At 46.3% G+C, this 23,708-nt stretch overlaps 1 protein-coding gene and 1 long non-coding RNA gene across 3 annotated transcripts in view; one reads left to right on the top strand and one right to left on the bottom strand.

The window, feature by feature from the left end:
- The window catches only part of LOC122394413 (cGMP-dependent protein kinase, isozyme 2 forms cD5/T2-like), a 30,353-nt gene extending 25,926 nt beyond the window's left edge, over nt 1–4,427 (top strand). For both annotated transcript variants that reach the window (XM_043391282.1, XM_043391283.1), the window contains one exon: nt 3,102–4,427. In XM_043391282.1, coding sequence (XP_043247217.1) covers nt 3,102–3,195 — 94 coding nt within the window. In that variant the 3' untranslated portion in view covers nt 3,196–4,427. The remainder of the gene's footprint in view (nt 1–3,101) is intronic.
- A 14,402-nt stretch (nt 4,428–18,829) lies between these two features.
- LOC122394414 lies at nt 18,830–19,459 on the bottom strand. Its single transcript, XR_006258860.1, has 3 exons — nt 19,415–19,459; nt 19,093–19,217; nt 18,830–18,914 (listed from the first exon to the last, which is right to left on the bottom strand). It is a non-coding gene; the product is annotated as an uncharacterized LOC122394414 (long non-coding RNA).
- Nucleotides 19,460–23,708: the final 4,249 nt, after the last annotated feature.

Raw genomic sequence — 23,708 nt, forward strand, 5'->3', positions numbered from 1 at the left:
AAGTGACCTCACCTCATAAAAAGTTTCAATGTCTGTCATAGCTACACCGAGTGACCGATCGCTTTGAAACTTTCAGCGATTGCTAAGAGCAATAGCATGTACAAAATGTATATCTCAGAATTTTGATATCGATGACCTAAGGTCAGGTCAATTTTGCGACCTCCCCATTATAAGTCAATGGGAGAAAATTGAAATGCGCCTCCTTTGGACGAAAGACATTATAAACACTCCCAAACCCTGAATTACCAGTGGTTTAGACACACTGAACATGAAAATTAAGTCCATGACCCCTGTTTATGCCCTGAGGTCATCTTAGGTCACGAATGGTATCTAACAGTTTTTCGCAAATAACTTTTGATAGAGGCATGCTAGAGCGATGAAAACGCCTTAGATGTGTTCAGCTCGACGATACGGATCGACTGATATGCAACATGACCCTTTCCGGTCAGGTCATGACCTTGACCTGAGGTCAAATTTTCAAGTTGACCTTTCAAGGTCAAGTTATAGTTCATTCGATGCGTCTTGACGAGAGGAATACGATGCCGGTATAAGTAAGCTCGTACGAAGCTTGGGTCAAAAGTTATTGCAGAAAAACTGTTTCCGAAAAAATCGGCTATTTTTGCAGTTTTTGCCCCCTGCAGGCAAAACCGTTGACGTTAGGTCAAATCTGAGAGAATTACTCAGAAAGGGCGTTAATAGGGCTATCGAATGCGCTTTTCCGCGGCGCTGTAGCTCTATTGGTTCCCGAGTTATGCGTTGGCTTCTTGGAAATTGTCGACATTCGACCTGGAAATCGGCGAAATTTTGCCTTCAATGACCTCTGGTGACCTGACCTTTGACCTGACCAAAAAATTGACCGAAGTGATTTCCTCATTATTTTTGACGCTCTTTCGAACGCCGCCTTTCGCGTATCGCTACGTGGCCCAGGAGCCGAGTTAGAAGGGGGGGGTGTTCAAACACCCCCCCCCCCCCAGCAGGGCGTGGAAATCCAGGACCCCCAGCCGGGCGCGGGTTAAAAAGCATTAATGGCTCTATAAGTATTTGGCCGGTCCCGTAGCTCAGTCGGTAGAGCGTTGGACTCCGCGTGGTGAGAGCACGCGTTCCCGGTTATAACAGTCCGGGTTCGAAGCGCGACGGGCGATTGACGTTTAATGAGCCTCCTTACAGGTATGATTGCGGTTTGTGGCAGGCCGTAGCCAAACGAAGTCAGTGAGAGGACCGGCCGTGCGCGGCTCTGTGCGCACTTTAAACTTTGGACTCCAAATTCTGCCATAGAACCGGCATTGCGCGATCGGAGGGTAGAGGGCAGGGCTACCTGTCCATAAGCTTCGCTTAGCGGGGGCTCTGTCCCTGTGAATCCTTCTATTCAAAAGGTTCGGACTAAATTTAAAAAAGTAACGTAGTTCAATCGCGAAGTCTTTTTTACCGTCAAACGTGATTTATCGATCGAAGGGTGAAATAATGTTTTTAATTCCCCAGAATTTCATTGAATTTCATTGCCAGCGGCCAACAAGTCATTTTTATCTGAAACGACGACAGATCTATAGTGCCTTCACTCGCTGGCTTTGATTTGGCACTTGGACCTGTAGAGGGCGTTATTATAGTTTCAATAGCTAATGTTACATGAAACCATTTACATGTAAGACGTTACAAGTTATTATGGTCGGGTTACCAGGTCAGGTCAAGTGACCTTACCCCAGAAAAAGTTAGAATGCTCGCCATACACCGACCGAACGATCGCTTTGAAACTTTAAGCGATTAATAAGAGTAACATTAGGTTCAAAATGCATGTATTTGAATTTTGATATCGTACAGATGACTTTAGATCAAGTCAATTTTGCACAGTCTCCCTAAGAAGGTGACAGGAGAAAGTTGAAGGAAGCCCTTTATGATGAACGTCATTCTAAACACTCCCAAACATCGGGTTACAGGTAAACATGACGCACTGAATCGAAAAAAAATGCACTTGTGGCCCCTTTTTATGACCATGAGGTCATATCAGGTCATAAAAGGTCTCCAGCAGTTCTTTGACCATTATTTTTTATGGAGACGTATTTGAGCGATGGTCATGGAAACAACCTTAGATGTGTTCAGTTCGACGATAAGGAGCGGCTGATAAACAACATGATCTTTTCATGTCTGGTCATGACCTTGACCTCAGGTCAAATTTTGAACTTAGATCAACTTCAAGTACCTATTCCAGAAAGCGCTAAAAGAGCTTTCGAATGCGTCTTTTTCTGCGGCGCTGTAGCTCTACTGTCTTCCGAATTATGGGCGAATTTATAAAAAAGAAGAAATTTGATCTTTGATAACCTCTGTTGCCCTATTCTTTGATCTGACCTTGAAAATGACTAGGGCACTTTCGTCATGATCTTTGACGCTATTTCGAATGCCGGTTACCGCATCTTACATGCCGCTTACTTCTGTTCCGCTAAGTGGCACGGGAGTCGAGCAGGGGTGTTCAACCCCCCCCCCCCTCCCCCTGCCCGGCACGACTGGCGCCGAGCACCGCCCCGGCGCGGGTTAAAGCGTCTGTCATGTGAGCTATTGCATTAACTAGTCTCACGGGCCACGGTCAGCATATTGCCCGAGTAAATATCTTGCCCGTGAGAGAAAAGGTGGGTAGTATGCATACTACCCGGGCAGTATGCAAACTGCCCGGGCGGTATGCATACTGCCCAAGGGGTCGGGTAGTATGCATACCACCCGGGCGGTATGCATACTGCCCGGGCTGTTGGGTAGTTTGCATACTACCCGGGTAGTTTGCATACTGCCCAAGTTAGCATATGACCCGTAACATATGCATGTTACTAGGTATGTCTGCCCGCTATCAGCTATGGCTGTAGGTATGGTGTATAATATCAGATATGTTCTTGGCTGCTTTGTTTCAATAGAAATTATTGTAGGCATATGTGAAAAATATAAAATATACACATAACTTTGAGGTACCCCACTTCTGGCAACATGTAGCGTCATACTCATGTTTAGCCCCGCTCACTATTACATTCGATAACAAGCAAAACAGTGCGTGACAGGTTGTTATCACGTGCCTCTCCTAGGTCCGCGTAAGACTCGTCTAACTGCCATGTGACCTCCCCCAGGTCCGTGTTGGACTCGTCCAACTTTGACGACTACCCTCCTGACTCGGAGCCGCTGCCCCAAGACGATCTCTCCGGATGGGACGCCGACTTCTAAACGGCAGACGACTGCTCAGCATGGGCCTCACAGCGGCTGCCATCTTGGAAACTACCGCCATCTTGGAAAACTGCCCCGCTGCGTCCGCCATCTTGGACTGCCTCTTCGCGGACGATGTTTTGTGTCAGTCTGCTATGGTGGGTTCTTACTTCTTTGTGCAAGTGGACGCCATTTTGAGATGCGGCACAGTGGCGGCCATCTTGGTCGGGCCTTGTGTTGTGGCAGTGTGAAGTAGTTTCTGGGTGATCGGGCTTCACTTGGCGTTTCTACCACTCACTCCGTCCGCCATGTTGAGTGAGGCCCACCGTGTGGCGGCCATCTTGTGTCAGGCCCACCTACGGCGGGCGCCATGTTGTTTGTGTGCGTGCGTGCGTTGTGTCAGGCAGGACCTTCAGGAAGGGAAACGGCAATCATAAAGCGTTGTTGACCTCTGCGCTCAGACGCATGTTCTCGCCCCTTACGTCCGCTTAGTGCTCCCAAGACTCCGAGTCGTTCTATGTGGGATCATGACTCTTTGGTGCGACTCTGCGCTCGAGTCGTAACTGTGACTCGAGTCAGTCGTTGGCGTTTGACTGAGGAGTCCATGTGGTGGGGACTCAAAGAGAACTATATCCGACGCGGGAATAAGATTGAGTGTCGCTCTGTGACGTCATCGGTGGTGCTCAGTGCTGGACGGTGATTGGTGGATGGGTGATGACGTCAGCTTGGGGTCTACCAGAAGTGGTGGAACAACAGATATCTATCTATAGCCTACTATGTGTTACACCAGAAACCATCGACCGGCTCCGCTGCTCACCAATGACTATGGTAACTAGTTAACTGAAGTGTGCGATCGACTTTTGGAGGTAAAACACTCTGACTGAATGAAGCTTCCCATTCAACAACAAAGACCCTCACTGTACCCGCAACCACGTATGACAATAACCCAAACACTTTGCATAGACAATGCCCAGCACTGGTCTTCGCTCTCGTGTTGTTTACTCCTTCACTACACCCCAAAACGGTGTATTACACCATACAATAACAGAAAATACTGTGCAGGGGTGTACATACCTATCGAGTATCCGATCGCCGTTGTGCCTTACTCTCGGATGACGTCATCTGTGACGTCATGTGAGGAGGTCGTATACGTACTCTGGGTGTTCTATGCGGTGTAATTTTGACAAGTTGGGGAGGGGTGAGATTGTTGTTGGGAGACGTTAGTAGCAGGTTCAATACACTCTAACAGAACACTGGTGTATTTGTGTGTGTGTGGTAAATGAGAGAGATGCGGAGACTCCACGGAACTCCGACTCCGACTCCGACTCCAGCTCCGGTTAGAACTAACCGATACTTCTGGCTGATTTCAAGCCTAAATAGATACTGAAAATATTGTGACGCCGTAAGAACAGCCGCTACTTTTTCAGTCATTCAAATGCCTATGTCTCTGGCAGTTTAAAGATATTTTGTTAATTTTTGGCATGTGTAAGGCGTGTAAGGCCCGTAAGGACTTTTCTGACATTTATTCCGTTTTTTTTACAGTTTTCTTAAATTAAAAAAAAAATCTCAAGAAATCGAAGTTTTTAGTTAGAAAATCCCTAGATCGTGAGATTTTTGTGTTTGGAAAATGTCGAGATAGCCATATTTGTTCGCCATGCTTTTTTATACCTACAGTTCGATTTTCGAGTCTAGGTCGAAAGTATGATTTTCTGCAATTTTTCTTCGTTAACGACTTTTTCGAAGCAAAATCGCCGAAAATGACCTTAAACCTCAACAGATCGTGACCTGAGATGACATGGGATCTATTTTTTTCAGGAGTTGTGTAGAATTGATGCCCAGAGCATAGGCGGCGGAACGGGGAGGGCACCGGGGCACCGTGCCCCCCTTTGATTTTGGCATTTTAGCATTAGCCCTATGGGCGTTGCATGGAAATAATGGGACCAAAAGTACGCAGTGCCCCCCCCCCTTAACCCGCGACCTGCTGGCGGGTGTTTGAACACCCCCCCTTGTGGTTTTTCGCGAATATCTCAAAAACGGCGGCGCGGAGCGCCGACGTTTTTGGTACACCTCATCATACATCAATTCTACACATGTTGTGAAAATTTCAGACCAAGGTCATTCAAGGTGAGGTCACCAGGTCACTTGAAGTGACCTAGCCTCATAAAAAGTTTCAATGTCTGTCATAGCTACACCGAGTGACCGATCGCTTTGAAACTTTAAGCGATTGCTAAGAGCAATAGCATGTACAAAATGTATATCTCAGAATTTTGATATCGATGACCTAAGGTCAGGTCAATTTTGCGACCTCCCCATTATAAGTCAATGGGAGAAAATTGAAATGCGCCTCTTTTGGACGAAATACATTATAAACACTCCCAAACACTGAATTACAAGTGGTTTAGACACACTGAACATGAAAATGATGTCCGTGACCCCTGTTTATGCCCTGAGGTCATCTTAGGTCACGAATGGTATCTATCAGTTTTTCGCAAATAACTTTTGATAGAGGCATGCTAGAGCGATTAAAACGCCTTAGATGTGTTCAGCTCGACGATACGGATCGACTGATATGCAACATGACCCTTTCCGGTCAGGTCATGACCTTGACCTGAGGTCAAATTTTCAAGTTGACCTCTCAAGGTCAAGTTATAGTTCATTCGATGCGTCTTGACGAGAGGAACACGATGCTGGTAAAAGTAAGTTCGTACAAGGCTTGGGTCAAAAGTTATTGTAGAAAAAACGTTTCCGAAAAAAATCGGCTATTTTTTGCAGTTTTTGCCCCCCTGCAGGCAAAACCGTTGACGTTAGGTCAAATCTGAGAGAATTAGTCAGAAAGGGCGTTAATAGGGCTATCGAATGCGCTTTTCCACGGCGCTGTAGCTCTATTGGTTCCCGAGTTATGCGTTGGCTTCTTGGAAATTGTCGACATTCGACCTGGAAATCGGCGAAATTTTGCCTTCAATGACCTCTGGTGACCTGACCTTTGACCTGACCAAAGAATTGACCGAAGTGATTTCCTCATTATTTTTTACGCTCTTTCGAACGCCGCCTTCCGCGTATCGCTACGTGGCCCAGGAGCCGAGTTAGAAGGGGGGGAGTGTTCAAACCCCCCCCCCCCCAGCAGGGCGTGGAAATCCAGGACCCTCAGCCGGGCGCGGGTTAATTGAAGGTGTTCCGCCGCTACTGACCCAGAGGGGTACTGAAAGTTTCAAGTCGAAATTTGCGGCCGTTTCTGAGTAATCTGCGAAAAACACAGGGGGCCCCTCCCCAACAGGTCGCGGGTTAAAACACTGCTATGGCACAAAGCGTACCTACTTCCGTAGTTGGCTTTTACGCGCAATAACCTTGCAGTTTCTGCTTTTGACACTGAAGCGTTTTCAGGACTTGTGGCGTTTACAGTTCCAAAACGGTAGTGCCTAAAACCTGACTATGCATACACAGTGTCTCAACTGAGCCTTTGTTTGAACTCCATAAAACAAAATGTGACAAGGTTTGTACGCTTCCGGGTCGATGTACCGGTGAGGCCGAGAATAGACAATGGTAAATAACACGGCACAATAAACCAGTAAAACGCCTTTTGGGCGAAGAACGAGCGAGCGAGATAGTGAGCCCTGCACGTGCGGAAGGGCGAGAGGGTACTCCCAACGGGCTTGCGCAAAGCACCCTTCTAACCGGTCGCTAGCGGTGTACCAAATTTGAACGCAATCGGCCCAGCCTTTCCTGAGATCTGGAAGCGGCATTCTGCACGTGCGCACGTGCAAACGGGGTCCAAACTGACTTTTGCACGGCACCCTTCTAACCGGTCCCCAACCGTGTACCAAATTTGAGCGCAATCGGCCCAGCCGTTCTCGAGATCTTGAAACGCCCCCTGCACGTGCGCACGTGCAGTAGCACCCTAACCGCAGCACATGGGAATGCATTGCCTGGTGGGTGCCTACCTGTATGCCAAGTTGCAGCGAAATCGCCCAGTAATTACCGAGTTACTGAAATGGGAACAAATTTGGCACCTCTTCTTTTCGTATTTTGCACGTGCAGAGGGCGTCACTCACATAGATCAAGAGTATTCGACCTTTGGTAGAAGGGATGCAACTACCCTATAAAAATTACCGCAAGACAATCGCTCAAGCGGCTGCTGAGATATGGGCCTCTTAAAATCATTACTTTTGCAAAACTGCTTGAACATCCTTGACTTTTCAAGCGGCACGTGCCACGACGGTCACTGAGATGTATCAAAAGTAGTCAATTACGGGGTAGAAGGGATGGGGCTACCCGGCAAAAAAACGCAGGCCAATCGGTCCAGCGGTTGCTGAGATATAAGCCTCTCAAAAGCGTCACAGGCCGGGCCGGGCCGGGCCGGGCCGCTCATACTGAGATTTTTCTGTTATATTGAAAAGACATCGCTTCGCTCGCTGCGCTCGCTGGCTCGTACTTGTTCTAAAATATCATGTGATGCATGTTATATGATCCATTTTACATGACAAATACGATTTTGTGGGTCAGGCAGCCTTTGGGGCCAGTTTCGGTTATGTTCTGTGAAGGTCAGGTCAAGGTCAGGTAAAGGTCAGGTCAAAATATGGTCAAATCTCAAACATGATATTTTTGCATAAAATGGCATCGATTCGATGCAGCTCGTCACGGGGAGTCTAATGGAGATCTTTATTTTGCGCTACGTGGTCTGGAATTGCTAAAAATTGAGTTCAAATTTTTGACGTCATCAATTTTGAAGTTTTTTCGCTATAACTTGGCTAAAAAGGAGGTATCGATGTAAATTTTGGTATGTAGATAGCAGACCGGAGGGACTATTATACGTAACTATTGCGTTTTTTTTCGAAATTCGATTTAAAAAAAAAGATCTTTTAAAGTTTTTCTTAAAAAAAAAAAATATTTTTTTTTGGTGGGAGGGGGGGGAATCCCAAAATTTTGAAAATCCGAGATAGCAGTTTTGTATCGCTTTCTTTTCTCTACAGGACCACATAAAAAAACGTTGAAATTGTTTGTTATCTGTCGATTTTATGAGCGTTTCAAGATGTCATGTTTTTTGCTCATTTTTGCTCGAATATGACCTCAGTTTGACCTCAATAACTCCTGACCTAAGGTGACCTGTGCACTAGGGCGGGTCGATGAAAAAAGTTTTCAAGTGAAGAGCGATTTTCCTACGGGCTGATCCATAAAACGGTTAAAACATATTTTTTGCGAATTTTTGAAAAGGAACTGGGCGCGCCGTACACGGTTTTTCGAGACCACTTTTGCTAATTTTTCTCGTTGTTTGCAAAATTTAGTAGGAAAAAATCGAGAAAGATACTATATTTACCACTTTCCTAGTTCTACATGCTTACCCCCACCTCTTCACAAAGTTTGGAAACCCCAGTGGCAGAATCGTGCTCAGAATAGCGATTAGCATCGGCGATCTGAGCGCAACGAAACCAGCGCCATCTATTGAGCGAGTTTGGCATAACATTGGTTTTGACGGCTTTCCGACCGTTAAAAGCTGACGCAGCCGCTGCCAGGGTATATTGCTGCTGCCACGTCGGGTATATGGTGTTCTTTGGTGTTCCTAGGTGTCTGGTGTTCCTTATTTGACACTAGGTGAGTTGTACCCATTCGATCCATATACTAAGTTGCTCCGGAAGCTATACCTATAGTGATTTCGCCAAGAAAACAGCGAGATGCTTAACTTTGATATATGTTTATCAGTTAAATTAAGTTTTGCAGACAGATAACATCAGTCCAAACCGTATGTTCATTTTTGAATGTAATGTAGCCAGCCACCTTACCGTCCTAGGACAGTCAATCACACTTCGATAATTGATTCAAACGCCGGCATGAGAGCGCTGCATTGCGTCCTGATGGCACACGTGATGTAACTGAGACGTGCTCTCTTAATAACAACAGCGTATGCTGCCTAAGTTAGGAGCCGGACGGCTCGCTCCACTGCCTGAGTAGTGAGTATGGGTATGCACCGGATCGAAATTAATTTGCTAAGCAGCGGGTCGAAGGTCACCCTCTTCCAGCGAGATTGCTTTTGGTGACTCTGTAACGCGTTTTTTGGACCGATCTATGAGCTGCATGTAGTGCATGACTTGTTTATTGCAAAATGCTGATAGAATCGCATATCTTTGTCTCCTGCCTCATTCACTTCCTATACTTTTTTGCCGTAAGTGTCTCGAGTCTTTTTATCACCATTCCTTAGTTCAGCAAGCATCGCAGCGTATGCACTGTTTGCTGGCTGTCTGTATCGGCTAGTGGCAGTCCAAAAAAGTTTCCTATAGTGAGCCCGGTACTTATTCCTGTCGATCACTGGGCAAATGACACAGACCGATGAGCTGAGAGGTCTCGCAATAGCGGGATGCTTTGGAGTAATCCGTCTCTGCAATGTTTACTCCGTAATTTCGGACCACATTGGGACATAGTGAACAACATTGAACTCGGTAATAGTTCGAAGCTGGTCAATATATGTTGTATGATGGGCGATCGCGACGGAATACGTAACTTGCAAGCCGCCAACGTAAGCCATTTTACCAAATTCAAGGGCTCAAGCTTCCTTACTGACAGCTACCTCAGGATTTGTCAAGAGGTGACGTCTGCTTCCGGGCTGTTCAGAAGTGTTCTCTGATCTGGACTGCATGGCGTTGCCCGAAACGGCACGAACGGTTCCTGCTCGATGCACAGACACTCTTAGTAAATGGTCCACTGATCGGCGCGGCTTTAGTCCAGTGGCTTTTCCACAAGTCTTGTAAACTTGTTTACTAATTTGGCCCTTGTCTGATTCTTGGTGTAAAATAGAATAAGCACTGACTACCGGCTCATTTACTGAAGCAATATGCTCGTCCAGCAGGCTCGTCCTAGCCGATGATCCAGCACGGCTATCCTATTTATCATGATAAACGACGCATCCTTATGCACGTAAAATGCAGAAGGGCATTTCCTTTGTAATCACTTGCCTATCCGAGAACAGAATGTGAAGTGTCACCGAGGACCACCACGCGGCATTAGTTCCGTTTCGACATGGAGGCTCCTTTCCACTAACTGCAACAATGTCACATGATTGGGATCACAAATTGCGCCGGCGACCGCTTAGCAGCTACTACTGCGGTTATTATGAGGTCAGTTTCCCTCAAAGCTCGATGCTCCACTGCTTGTTGCGGTGGCCCAGCCCCAATAGGTCATCAAAATGGGATCTGATGGTCCGATGAGAACGCGCGACTCTGGCAGTGATATGATACGCGGATCGCCGATCAGCAGGATACCTCGCAACTCATCCTCAGTCTGCTGTCAGATGAAGCCGGGCTAACTTAGTACTTATTCTGCAATTGAGCTGCTACTGTTCAGTTCTAACACTAGGTTTGCATTAACAAAAGGTTAAATTTACATGCAAGAAAATAATCGAAGCCAAAACTGAAAATAATGCTGCTGAAGTCTCAGCGCAGAATTAAATGACTAATAGGTCCAGCGGACACTATCGCACTTGGCGAATAATGGCTGTGCTAAAGTCAGGTGAACCCCTAATATGTAAATTTCATGGCTAATTTAATTGCAATTGACAGCTTTCACGCTATATACGCACCTGTGCCTCACGTTTTTTCATCAGCGTCCTAAGATCGCATCAGCAGAATGCATACTGTCTCGACCGACGCAAGGTTAACAGTCCTCTCAAGAGATGGCGCTGCAATCGAGTTGCGGAAAACCGATACAGAGAGCATGGCACCATGGCCACAGTTAGAGAGATACAGCCAACAGACTTACAGAATAGGTTGAGGAATAGCTGAAGGTTCGAGGTATATATTTGAAAATAATTAATTATATGATATTTGTGCTCAAAACTCGCGTGCAGTGAAAATGTAGCGAAAAACCCGGTTGATTAATTGGCTGCGGCGACCCGCAACCTCAACCAAAAAAATTGAAAAAAATTCACACAGTCTTCTTGTGACATGCTCCGTAGGAATTTCGGTCTTCATTTTGTGTCCTCGAAAAAAAGTTCTCGGATGACCCGCCCTACTGTGCACAGTGGGCGATCCGGCCGGTGTAGCCTCGCGAAACCTATCGGCATTCATAACATCCATGTTTTTGAAGCTAGAACCACAATATTTAGGAGCAACCTTAATCTTGAATATCCAATGAGCATATGTTTTAAATAAGGACTATCTCTTATCCCGGCACCGACTGGGCTATTTCCGTACCCACGACAGCCTGGGTGGGGGGTCGGATCCGACCCCCCCCCCCCTGTTATCTCGAGAACCAATGGTCGCATCGAGCCCCGCGAGGCGGCGTTCGAAAGGTCTCTACGAGACCTTCCCAAAGCACTCTTAAGATTTTAAGATTGAGGTCAACTTTCGGGTCAAGGTCAGGTCAAAGGTCAAATTCTGGGGTTTTGCATGATTAGGCTTACGGACAGCGGAATCGATAGCTGCTGCTCGAAACTCACCAAAAATAACCTCAAAGGCCTAGTGAAGGTACCATGTGCGTATAGGGGTCATACTAAGTACGGGTCAAGGTCAGGTCAGGTCACGAAAGGTCACGGTTTTCACTTTCTGCTACATAGGCGTGCGACACATGTTTTATGGCTTATTTTTCACGCCGAATCCGATGGTAATGGTTATATGTGACCCCAAGTCACTGTGCTGGTGATAAATGTGCATTGAAAGCATAAAAAATTGTTTATACCATACGAGGGCTGAGAAAAAAGGTCAATTTTCAACTTTGTATTTTTGACATAAAAATGCACTTTTCTAGACGAGCTTTGTCCCAGGAATCTAGTGGTGCCATTTGTTTTCATATGCGATGTTCAGAAGTGCCTCTAATTCACGAAAATGCTTATGACGTTACCATGCCCTATGCATGTTGGAGCTATTTTTTACAATTTGGGGGTCAAAAATCAAGATAGAAAGTTGAAATTTTGGACATCTAATGTTCTAACAGAGCTCTATACCATATATTCCGTTTTTCGGAAATTCTCAAAATTTTGGATTTTATTAGCTGTTTTCCAAAAAATGTAGTGTTTTGAATTTTTAGGGGTGAAAAACGCATTTTAAGGAAAATCCGAGATAGCCATTTTAAAGAACTCGTTGAGCTGCGTCTATTCATGTCCTTAATTTGCAATTTGCTTCAAATCCTGATTTTTGGCGATTTTTTAAACATTTACCACTTTTTGACTAAAAACGCCGTGTAGTTACATCACTAAAATCGATATATCTCAAAATTTTTGGAAATTTTTTCTTAAAAATTACACAGAAGACGTCAAATTGATGGGGGAGAAGGTATGCCAAGTTTCAAGTTGATAGCGTAAGCGGTTCTTGAGTTATTTAAGAAAAACGGAGGGGGGTCGGATCCGACCCCCCCCCCAGGCGGTCGCGGGTTATAGGATTAGTGCTCTGTGGCGAGCTTGCAATTTGCCTAATTGCTGCTCGAATAACGCATGAATACTTTTGAGGGTAGGTCGAAATTTATGACGGTATTAGCTGGGTAGGACATTGAAATGGTGTGTACCTCCGTAGAAAATTGCTTCCAAACCAATTTTTTATTCAAACGATTATGCCCTACCAATTAATACTTATAATGAAACAGCGTAAATCTCGCCCGGCAAGGCCCCGTTTCATAACGTGACCCAAGCAGCGGGTTTGGTTTTTGGTAAATAACTTCGCAAAAAATGGCCGCAGAACCACGATTTTGACATCGTCGTGTTCGCCTTGCTCAGGCGCGTCGAATGGTATACTTTTGTTCAGGTGAGGCCACCGTAAGGTCAACCTGACCTTGACCTCGAGTCAAGGTCAGGTCAGAGGTCTTCAAATCACGAAGTTGGTCGAAGGAGGTCATATCGCATATCATTCGATTCGGCAGGTCTTCCGGAGTCCATTGGTGACCTTGTCGACTCTCTAGCTCAATTTGATCGGGAGTTATTGACGAAAAACTCGTATGACCCTAGTGACGTCATAAATGACGTCATGCAAGGTCAACAATGCAAAAATGCAGCATCAGATCTTGCAAGGAGTGCATGAAGTAATGATTCCATGTACTTGAGATAATTGAATATCATTCCTGGCGCCAAAATAACAGTTTTCATATTTCCCCATTGACTTATAGGTGAGGTCACGTGACCAACCTGACTTTATGTGACATTTAGGAAAAATCTGAGGTATACAAGTGTTAAGACCTCTAAAGGACAATAAGTCCTGCAAGTCTCACCTCCCTGTGAAAGTTACTCTGGCACTGAGAGCGTTGCAAGGTTGCGACATCTGAGGATCGTGCAAAGGTTCATGTATGACGTCATAGGTCAGTGACCTGACCTGACTTGAAAGTGCGGTTGGTGTCACAAGATCCAGCGTGCAGCAAAGGTGAGGTATGCCAGGTTGCAGCTCTCTATTGCCTGGGTGTTTTGAGCTATCGCGAAAACACCCTTTGGGGCATTTACCACTTATGCTCAAGTGCACCAAGCCACGGCCAACCCTTAGAAGAAAAAAGTGTCTGGATGCCAGGGCTGCAAGTGGCTGCAAATTTTCACTGGCTCCCCTAACAGATAGTGTCTTAGTGCATGCGATACAGCATTATTTTCAGTTCATCCTCGTAAAACTTTTTTTGTTGGGCTTGGTTAATTCAGTGAACGTAATGTTCAGTGGTAGAGAAAAAATATAAAAAGTTAACCTAATTATAAGACATTTTGAACTGATTTTGTCTACTTGCTTTCTATGGCGGAATCGTCTAAACATCTAAATTTCACTTTCCATGCAAAATGGATACTCAACACCTAGCAATTTCATCGTTCCGCAAAATATTCAAAGAGCGTAAAGATCGGCTGTGATTATCCCCCTTATGAAGTGTTACGGAACGCTGTCTTTAACGATGCTTTTGTCTACGAAAAAAAATGTCTCCTGAGCCATGCAAATGCACTAATCGCAATCTTTGATGAATTTTCTGTCGACTAGTATGCGTTGCTTTCCAATTTTCGGAAAAAAGTGTCTTTGAGGTTTCGAGAGGCTAGACCGGCCCGATCGCCTACCGTGCTGTGACTTGAAAGTTTGTGTTAGGATTTCAAATTGATGCTCGGGAAGAAAAGAGAAAATTTGGTGACGCTGCGCGCCGCCGTTTGTTTTTCGCTATTCTAGAAAACCACAGGGAGAGGGGCAAATGGCCCCCCATCAGGGCCCGGGTTAATATTACGCCATAAGAAATGTACTTATGGGCCCTTTTCACTTTGCAAGAGCTCTTTTCACCATGAGCTCCTTTCACTATGCATGGACCCTTTTCACTATAGTACCCCACAGTCAAAGAATCGTGGCGGCGGCGCCACCTGCCACGAATTTTGCTGTTAGGTACCATTCTTGACCTGGTATGACCTTAGGGGCATAAACAGAGGTCACGGGTGCCATTTTCATGTTAACCCGCGCCCGACTTGGGGGGGGGGCTATTCACAGCCCCCTCCCGTTTTTCTGCAATAACTTCCAAACCACTTGACGTATCGACGCAAAACTTTCAGTACCTTCGGCTGCATCAATTTGACACCTTGTGTAAAAATTTAAATTTCATAGATACCATAGGTCGGCCGGAAATGACGTCAGAGTGACGTCATGTTCGGCCGATTTCGACGCAAAACATTGAACCACAGCAATCACTCCCAAGAGCTCAGTTTTTAACCTAGATCCAATTTCTATAGATGAAAGGACTCAGAATTGACAGCTCTATCCAACTGCTATCTCGGATTTTCATTTTTTTTAAATTTCGATTTTTTTATAATATTCAAAATTTTGGTTTCTATATTTTTTTTAGTGTTTGACTTTTCAAAAAAAGGAAAACATGTGACAGAACGCATGCTTATGACTGATCCTAGCAAGTTTTAGCTAAATATCTTCAAAATTGGCCAAGTTATACGCATTATTGCAAAAAAATTCACAATTATTAATTTTTGAAATCAATTTTTATGTACTATTTGACATCGTACACCAATATAAAAAGCACCATCGTGTTCCTGAGCTCAAACTGCATCCAATAGACATCTTTTTGTCGAAAAACTTTAACTTCAAAATTTGACCTTTTTTGACCTGAAAGTGACCTGACCTAAGCTAAATTCGACTCAAAATGACCTCGAATGACACAGACGACATCAAATTCGAAATCTATGGCCTGAATTGACCATAAAACATGTGTCACGTGACCGACGCATGATATAATATTTCCGTGACCTGTGATGACCTGACCCTGACCTGAAAATCAAAGTACAAGTTTGGTACCCTCAAGGTATCCATCTAGAGCATCTATTCACGAGTGTGTAAACCAAAAATGAGCCTGATCTGACTTGTAAGACGGCGGCCAGAGCCCAAAATGTGAAAAGCCAAAATGCTAATAATTTTTACTTTGACGTCACCTGTGACATCATCGGTAACCTCGATGTCAATGAAATTAGGTTTCTCTCGACAGCTTTTCCGGGGCTATTAGACACCGTTTGAATTTTGACGATCGGCCCAGTAGTTTCGGAGTTAGGAGGGGGCTATGGAGAGCCCCCCCTCCAGTAGGGCGTGTTATACGCAGACCCCAGTGGGGCGCGGGTTAAGTGTCAAAGTTACTTATGATTCAGTGTTTGAGAGTGTTTAAATTAAAATGACTTGTGTCCAAAAGAAGCGCCTTTCAATTTAGTTCTCCTATTGACTTACGTGTAACGGAGAGTTCGCAAAATTGAGCTGACCTTAGATCACCGATATAAGAATTTCGAGATTATAATTTTGTACGTACCTACTGACTGTTGCTGTTACCAATGGCTGAAAGTTTCAAAGCGATCCGTCACTCGATGTAGCTATGGCAGACATTGAAAGTTTTTCCGAGGTACGGTCTCTTGAACTGAGGCGGTGACCTCACACCTTGAATAACCTTTGTCTGAAATTTTTACAGCATTTTTACAACAATATTACAACGCCGCCATTTTTGGGAAATATTTGCGAAAAGCAACAGGGGTGGATGTTCACCCCCCCCCCCCCCCCCCCCAGCAGGGCGCCGGTTGCCGGCCGCTGACCGCTCGAACCTCAGGTGTCTTATCACAGCAGCTCTGCTCACAGTGCCCTACGTTCTGCGCACACAAAGGTTGTCTAAAGCTGGGCTGAATCTTGGCTAGATCTTGGCTAAGCCCGAGCTGAATTTAAGCTGTTTTGACGAATATCTTCGTCCCCGCCCAGCCCACAGAGTTGAAGCCCAACGCCTGAGAAAGACGGCGTCGTCATCAACATGCTACCGATGACTGCTCCGCGGACAGCACCTCAACATCTCCACATCATCAACGGCTGCATCACTTGTTCCCTCCTCGGGTTATGAGCGGGGTCAGAGGTCAGCGCTCAGCAGTATGGTCGGCCCCTTGACGGCCAATGCACCGTCCCTGCAATCCCCCCCCCCCCCAGACGCCAGTCGAGTTCACGTGACACAGGACAGAGTTCACCAACAGACACACCTTGTTTGAATTAGTGAAGACGGGCTGGCCTTCGCTGGGCATTAGCTATATCAATATCCCGGCCGGGCCCGGGGGGTAATCCCAACCACCGCAGCCCGGGGGGGCGTTTTTCGCCCCCCCTGTCTAACTCCGTAAATAAGGGAGCTACGGAAACAAAAGCGATACCAAACGAAAGGTCCTTACGAGACGATTCTAATGCACCTAAAATTTTTGACCTCAGGTCAATTTTCAAGGTCAGAGGTCAAGGTCAAAGGCAAAAACCGCCACATGTGTAGTGATCTCAAAGTAAGCCTTCTAGAGGACGACAGGCTGCATCAAACCGGCAAAATTGGCTGTCAAACGAAAGAAGAGAATCTGAGGATTCTGAAAATGTGCTCAAAGTGAAAGGTCAAGGTCAAGGTCACGCTCAAAATTGACCTCAAACTTGGCACTTTTTCGCATATCTTGCGTGCTAACTTCCAAGATGTTTTGAAATGTTTTGAGGCTTATCAGTTCCCTATTTGTGGTTCATCTTACGATACAAGGCTGCTCAAAGGTCAAGGTCACAGGAGAGTATCCCTGCTAGAGGCTATTTTACTGATTCAAGTTAGTAATAATAAATAAGACAATTTTGCAATCCGGAAGCTCTAAATGAAGGCTTAGAGAAAAATAGATGCCAGATTCGTGATCAGCGGGTACAAATCCATCATAAATGACCTTTTATGTGTCAAGGTCAACCAGAGGTCATTCGAGGTCACATGAGGTCAACATAAAATTTGACCTTTTCCGAACAAAATATATATCATTCGACGCGGCTTGACAAGGCGAATGCGATGGTACCACTGCCGTAGCTCTAGGACCATTTTTGTCGAAGTTATTTGCGAAAAACTAAAACCACATTTCGGGGTCGTTGACCTGACCTCTGACCTCAGGTCACCAAAACTATTTTTCTATTTTTCTCTAGGTCAAACGCTACACATCCGTGCTCGTAATTTGTCTTTATCTCTAAAACTCTATTTTTAGCAGCTATTTGAAGTTTGCGTCTGTGACGCCGAAGTTTGCCGTGCAGAGGTCTAGAAAAATGGACCTTGTGACGTCATCAAGGGGGCTAGGTCCAAATTTTTTACTTCAGAAGATGTCAAATTGATGGGAGAAAAGGTACTGAAAGTTTCGCCTTCCTATCCCTAAGCGTTCGGGAGCTATCGCAAATATTCGCCAGGGGGGCGAAAAACGCCCCCCCCCCGGGCCCGCGAGGGATATCGGTCCACTCATTGCAGTGGAAGTTTCCCGTTGGAGAGCCGTTAGCGTCTTGCAATATTTGACCAGCGCCGCGTTATCGAGCCAACCCGATTACGCTCAAATTTGGCACTTTGCTAGAAACCGGTTAGTAGGATGCCGTGCACAATGAAATTGGAAGAACGCTTCGCAAACCGCAAGTACAATTCTCACACTCTTGCTCGCTCGTGTGTCGCCCCGATAGGCGTTTTACTGTGTTAAACAATTACATCAATTTAGCAATATGTAAACGGACGGTGGCGTCCAGACGCCACCGGGACTCGGACGATACTGTCGGAGAGCCCGGTGTGACGCTCGTGAGTCCTCTGGTCAGCAGCAGAGCCGGGCTCCAGAGCACACTTCACCACGTCGTCATTAGAAGCGGAAACAGCGGTACAGGGGACGTCACATGTCAGGCTCCTGCAACACACTCAAATCTGGTGAATACTACATTGTAATACTTACGTGTGGCTCTGTGTGGCTATTAGCATGACCCGCAATCCGCCACGTGGAGGCTGCCACATCGGACTGCGTCTCTATTATCGCCCGAGACCCCTCAGGTAGTGCAGAGCCCACCATGTCCTGAGGGAAGACAGGGCAGCCATCCGGCCCCGAGTAGCACTCGGTGTGTGCTACTCGCAGCCGATTGGTGGCGGCACAAACGGCCGTTGGGTGAGTCAGCTCTCCAAGCACGGCGGAGGCAGGCTTGTATAGCACTCATCTGTCGTGGATGGCCTACACCAGCTGATCGTGATGGCTGAAAATATACCGGTGGGTCAGGGCACTGTTATACAACGACTGGCGTTGTATCATATATTTTTCCATAATATGTCATTGAATAGATTGGTTTACATTCTGATAAATCATAATGTATGCTCGAGCTGGGAAGATCACCCAAGCCAGCTCCGATAACATGTGCACATGTCAGTTTTCCATTTGTTGGCCCCCGTACACCTGTCCACCCGTGGCTGAACACTGGCTCCTCCAGAGAGACGGACACCCGACTGAGCGTCTGTCCCCGGGCTCTGGTCACCGTCATGGCGACAGCTGGCCGCGCGGGGAACTGGTGACGCCACCAGAGGAAGGAAAACGAGTCATACCGGGGACTGGTAATGCAATAATTATGAGACTGGTGTCATTTGTGAATGCTGCTAACTACAAATCGCCTCGTATCAAGTATATTCACAAACGTTGGGACATAAATAGGTATGCATCACACAAAAATCGCTCACCAAACTAACCTGTCTCGGGAGGCCTCTGATCCTGTGACGGGCGAGTGTGCGGCAGCTGAAATGCCGGACTGCCGGATTGGCTCCGGCGGTCGACGGCTCGGCTGCGCCAGAGCCGCACACCCGCCTCCGTCAGCCTGCCAGTGTAGTAAATGGACAAAATATTATTCAAGCTGATTTATGAATGGTGTTTTTAGATTCATGTACTCGAAATTATTTAGAATAAAGGAAAGGCGGACTTCATAAAGCACAAAACTGAAGCGGGACACGGAAACAGGACAAGATAACCGGACAATTGGTAAAATCAATAAGCAGATTCCGCTGGTGAACTCACGCCCGCTGGTGGTGGGCTTGGTCCTGAGGCCGGCGGTGCTGGTGGTCAAAGGTCATAAAAGTGGGCGGGTGGCTACCCACGACGCTCCTGTTGTTACCAGGTGGCTACCTGGGCCTTTGTGTTATTGAAGCTATTGAAGCAAAACAGTTCGTAAAAACGGCTTCTTTACTTTTTGCCCTCCAGAGACTAAACCTTGACGTGGGGTCAACTATGAGGACACATTACGGATCGAGCGTTAAAAGGGTTATCGAATGCGATTTCTCGCAGCGCTGTAGCTCTACTGGTTCCCAAGTTAGGTATGCACCGGATTTTCGAAGAATGTTGAAGTAGGCAACATTTTACCTTTGATGGCCTCTGGTGACCGGACCTTTGACCTGACCTAAAGATGACCGAAATGTTTCGTCTTGCTTTTTGACGTTCTTTCGAATGCCACTCAACCCTCGCCGGTATTGGTGTCTTGCCAGCAGCGAAGGTAGGGGGGGGGGGGAGGGGGCCCGTTGGATCCCGCCTTGCCGTTTGGCCCCTGATCGAGCTAGAGCTTTGCGGTATAAACGAACGTGTTGCCCGTGACAAGAGAAAGCCGATGATACCTAACTTTTAAGGTCCAAGGTCATTGGTTGACATTCCGGGTCAGAACAATGACCCAAACGACGTACAAGTCGGGACCTGTTAGAGCGTCATTGAGTAAGAATATTACTTTTTTAGGGTTGCTGATCACGAATATCCTGTTAGTTTTGATAATCAATGATGTTTTCATCCACTTAGGCCAGGTCAGGTCAGGTCAGATCAACCAATAGCGGTCCTGCCAGGTATTCGCAGTAGGTGTCAACGGCCTCTGACAGCTGCGTAGCATGTTACGAAGGCACCAAAACTACCTCGTAAATGTTCAAATGGTTGCTAAATTCGAAATTAGCACCAAAAACTAGATTAGAAACAAGTAAAACTCGCGAAAAGTGAAACGAGGTCATCAAAAGTCAATGACCTGACCTGACCTCTGGGTCACCTTGACAGCTGACACCCACCATAATGCATGGGACCAGCATCATATCACATGTTTGTACGCGTGAAAGTTGAAACCACGAAAGGACTGCAAGCGCGCGGCTAATGCGAGCCGACATACGCCGAATCGCAATGCCGGTCAAACATGGTCTAGATAAATAGATCACAGGTCAAAGGTCATTTGGGTCAGGATAATGAAATCTTAAGAGTAGATGTAGAATTGATAAACCTGAGGGCACTGAAAGTTTCGTCGCAATCAGCCACTGTTTACGCCAATTATTTGCGAAAAACCAAGGGGATCCATTCGACCGCCCCCTCGCCCACGTCGTATCGTGGCCCAGGAGCCGAGTTTAGACGAGGGGTGTTCAGACGGCTTACCCCCCCCCCCCCCCCCCCCGGCCCGGCTCGGTTGGCGCCGAGCACCGGGCCGGCCCGGCGCGGGCTAGAAACTAGAAAGTCCTTTTGTATGATTTCCGTCAGCAGTGTGTTAGTCAGACATAAAATGTCAATCTGTTTTGATTCCTGGAAAGCGTTGATTTGTTACAATTTCGCAGTCATCGACCATATAATGTGCAGATGGCAGATGATCATTTTGGGACGGACCAGAAACCCGGCCGTCCGCGTCTGCTCCGTTGACAGCCGTGTTGGACGGCTCAGAGTCCTGCTGTGGGCGGACGGTCATAGTGGACGTTCTACACGGCGGGGAGGTCCCCAGCGCGGCGTCCGGAGCGGTCAGCTGGTCACCATTCGCTCTCCCTTGGCACGGCGGGTGGGCCGGCGCCCGACCCACGCGCACCCGCGTCCCTGTCGCCTCGGAAGTGCCCGGAATGTTGACTTTAGCCGCCAGCAGCGTCCCCTGACCGTTGGGCCTCCCTCCAGCGGCTCCGGTTGTCATGGTTACTGGTAGGGGAGACGACGGATTCTAGAAGCTACTCCGCGCGGTAGGGGAGAACGGGGCCAGTTGAAACACGGGGTCAGATGAAACATGGCTTTATTTTCAACAGTATGCAACATATGGCGTTGCCGACACCACTGCGCATCCGCGCTCGACCACTTCCTTTGTCAACGGCGTTTGGGCGGCAAACGGACGGTAATTTTGATTTGACACTTGTTTTTGTGTTTTTGAGGGGCGTTTGGGAGAAAACGTTTTAATGAATATTTTGTGATATCTCATATACCTTTGTTTGCTGAAAGAAGAACTCCTGGCTCCGGAATAACACCTTATTTGGCCCTTCATTCAGCATGATGCCGTCCCTCCAGCTCGTTTGACATGTGCTTTACGGCGCGTGCGAGATGGCGGAAGCGGATGGGGTCAATTGAAACGCTTCTCTGAGGGTCAGTTGAAACAGGGCCACAGGCCGTTTCAATGGACCCCGGTGACCTTTGCAATGGTTATTGTTCAGGGGCTGTAAACATTAAAGGAAATAGTCCACCTTTGAAATGAGCTTTTAAACTGAAATAGTAGTTTAATAGAGCTCAATTTTTGACCCCTTTTTCTCCAGCCTCTTGCTTGAAAGCACACTATATGCCTGAGATATTTCTCATTTTCCTCATCCGCCCATTTTACCATAATCTATGTGCTTTATGTCACCTATTATGAGGAACTTTGCACTTTTAGCTTTCCAACGACCTATTGAATGTAGCATTTGGAAAAGTAAACCGGACAAAATATCTCCTTAAGAAAGTGGCCTTAAAGAGGAAAACATCCCATTGTTAAGAATAGGTGCAATTGACCCCATGGGCTGGTTCAACTGGCCCTCGCATCGGGGTCATTTGAAACGGGCGTAGAGCTGTTTTATAAGCATGCGTTTGGCAGCAAAATATGTTTGAAACATAATTTTATATATCTTAAAATAAAGCCAAAAGAGCTTATTTTTTCATGGCTGTGTGCATTTTTCGATATGACAACTAGATCTCGCTGTGCATGTCAATATATAAAAAGTGGTTCAACTGGCCCCGCTCTCCCCTACCATGCGTAGGAAATAAATTAGTTTAAATAAAATTGTGCAGAACTTGCGGTAGAAATGTAGAAAAAACGCATAGGTATCCTATAATCACCTACTGCAAAAATAATTATTATGTTGCTAAAATTAAGTTCTTAACATGGTATGGAAACTTCGGTTGGTATAATTAGGTACATAGGTAGGTCTAAGTTGAAGTGGCAGGCACCTTAATTGTATTCGATACATTATGTCTCCTCTCAATGAGTTTACTTAAACACTCACCTGGTTTCCTGGACAACAATGAGCATGAGCCTCGCCTGAAGCAAATCCAGATCCAGATCCAGCAACCGACACTAGCAGTCAAAATATTAGGATTTTTCTGTGCACCAATTGATGATGCCTCTTCGAATTCACGCCATAAAACTGCAGACCTTCCATGGTTTCGCAAGATATGGAATGCCGCACTTTATTTTCGCTCGTTGCATAGTCATACTTCAACTTTGGCTTCCACTCCTTGCACTTATTTGCACATATCCAACGTCTCACTCTCAAATGTTCCACGGCACATATACGCAACACCAAAGAGAAAGTCAGGGAAGACGCTAAGGATTAGACGGTGACCGCCTGTAGTTTCAAACCCTTCCAAACAGCTGACGCCAGACTGGCCTCAGTCCGCCAATCAGACGCTGGCTACCTCGCTGTCGGCGGTTCCCATTGGCCGCTCCCCCTCGGCTCTCGGTGGCTACCAGGGTGGCTACCCCGTGGCCGGAAGGTTGGGGTAATGCATTTTCCCAGCTCTATTTCTCTGTTACTTGCTCGAAGATTGCCACAAAAAGAGCAACGAAACGAATGACAAATCCCTCTTTTAATGTTTTTTTGGAAGAAAAGTCGTTAATAAATGCAAAAATATAGACTCCAAACTTACCACAAACTGATCGTATGATGAACAGATTTTGGTTTCGCATATCTAAGTCCAAGTACTTGTACTTGCTTGCTACCTAGATGTGTAAATGTTCGTGGCAGGAAAGTTGCCGAGCGTGTTACCTGAGACCGGCGCTATCTCAGGTAGCACACGACATCACTTTTCACTAAATTTGTTGACTGTGCACCTTTCTTTTGAAGATATGACAAAAACACTTGCTTTTTTACAGAGATAAGGAAATCAATGTTTGCTCTATATTCTAGCAAGATTTGTTCCTCTTTTCTAAAATGGCTTTGCCTTGAGTGGTTACCTGGCTTGTCAGTGAGAGACTTGAATTGGTTACCCACGGGTGTGGACGAGTTGGCGACTTTTATGACCTCTGCTGGTGGTGGTGCTGCCAATGCTGGCAGAGAGCCTAAAAGACGATAGA

This window comes from Amphibalanus amphitrite, unplaced genomic scaffold (assembly GCF_019059575.1).
Source record: "Amphibalanus amphitrite isolate SeventyFive unplaced genomic scaffold, NRLGWU_Aamphi_draft 000590F_arrow, whole genome shotgun sequence".
NCBI classification, from domain to species: domain Eukaryota; kingdom Metazoa; phylum Arthropoda; class Thecostraca; order Balanomorpha; family Balanidae; genus Amphibalanus; species Amphibalanus amphitrite.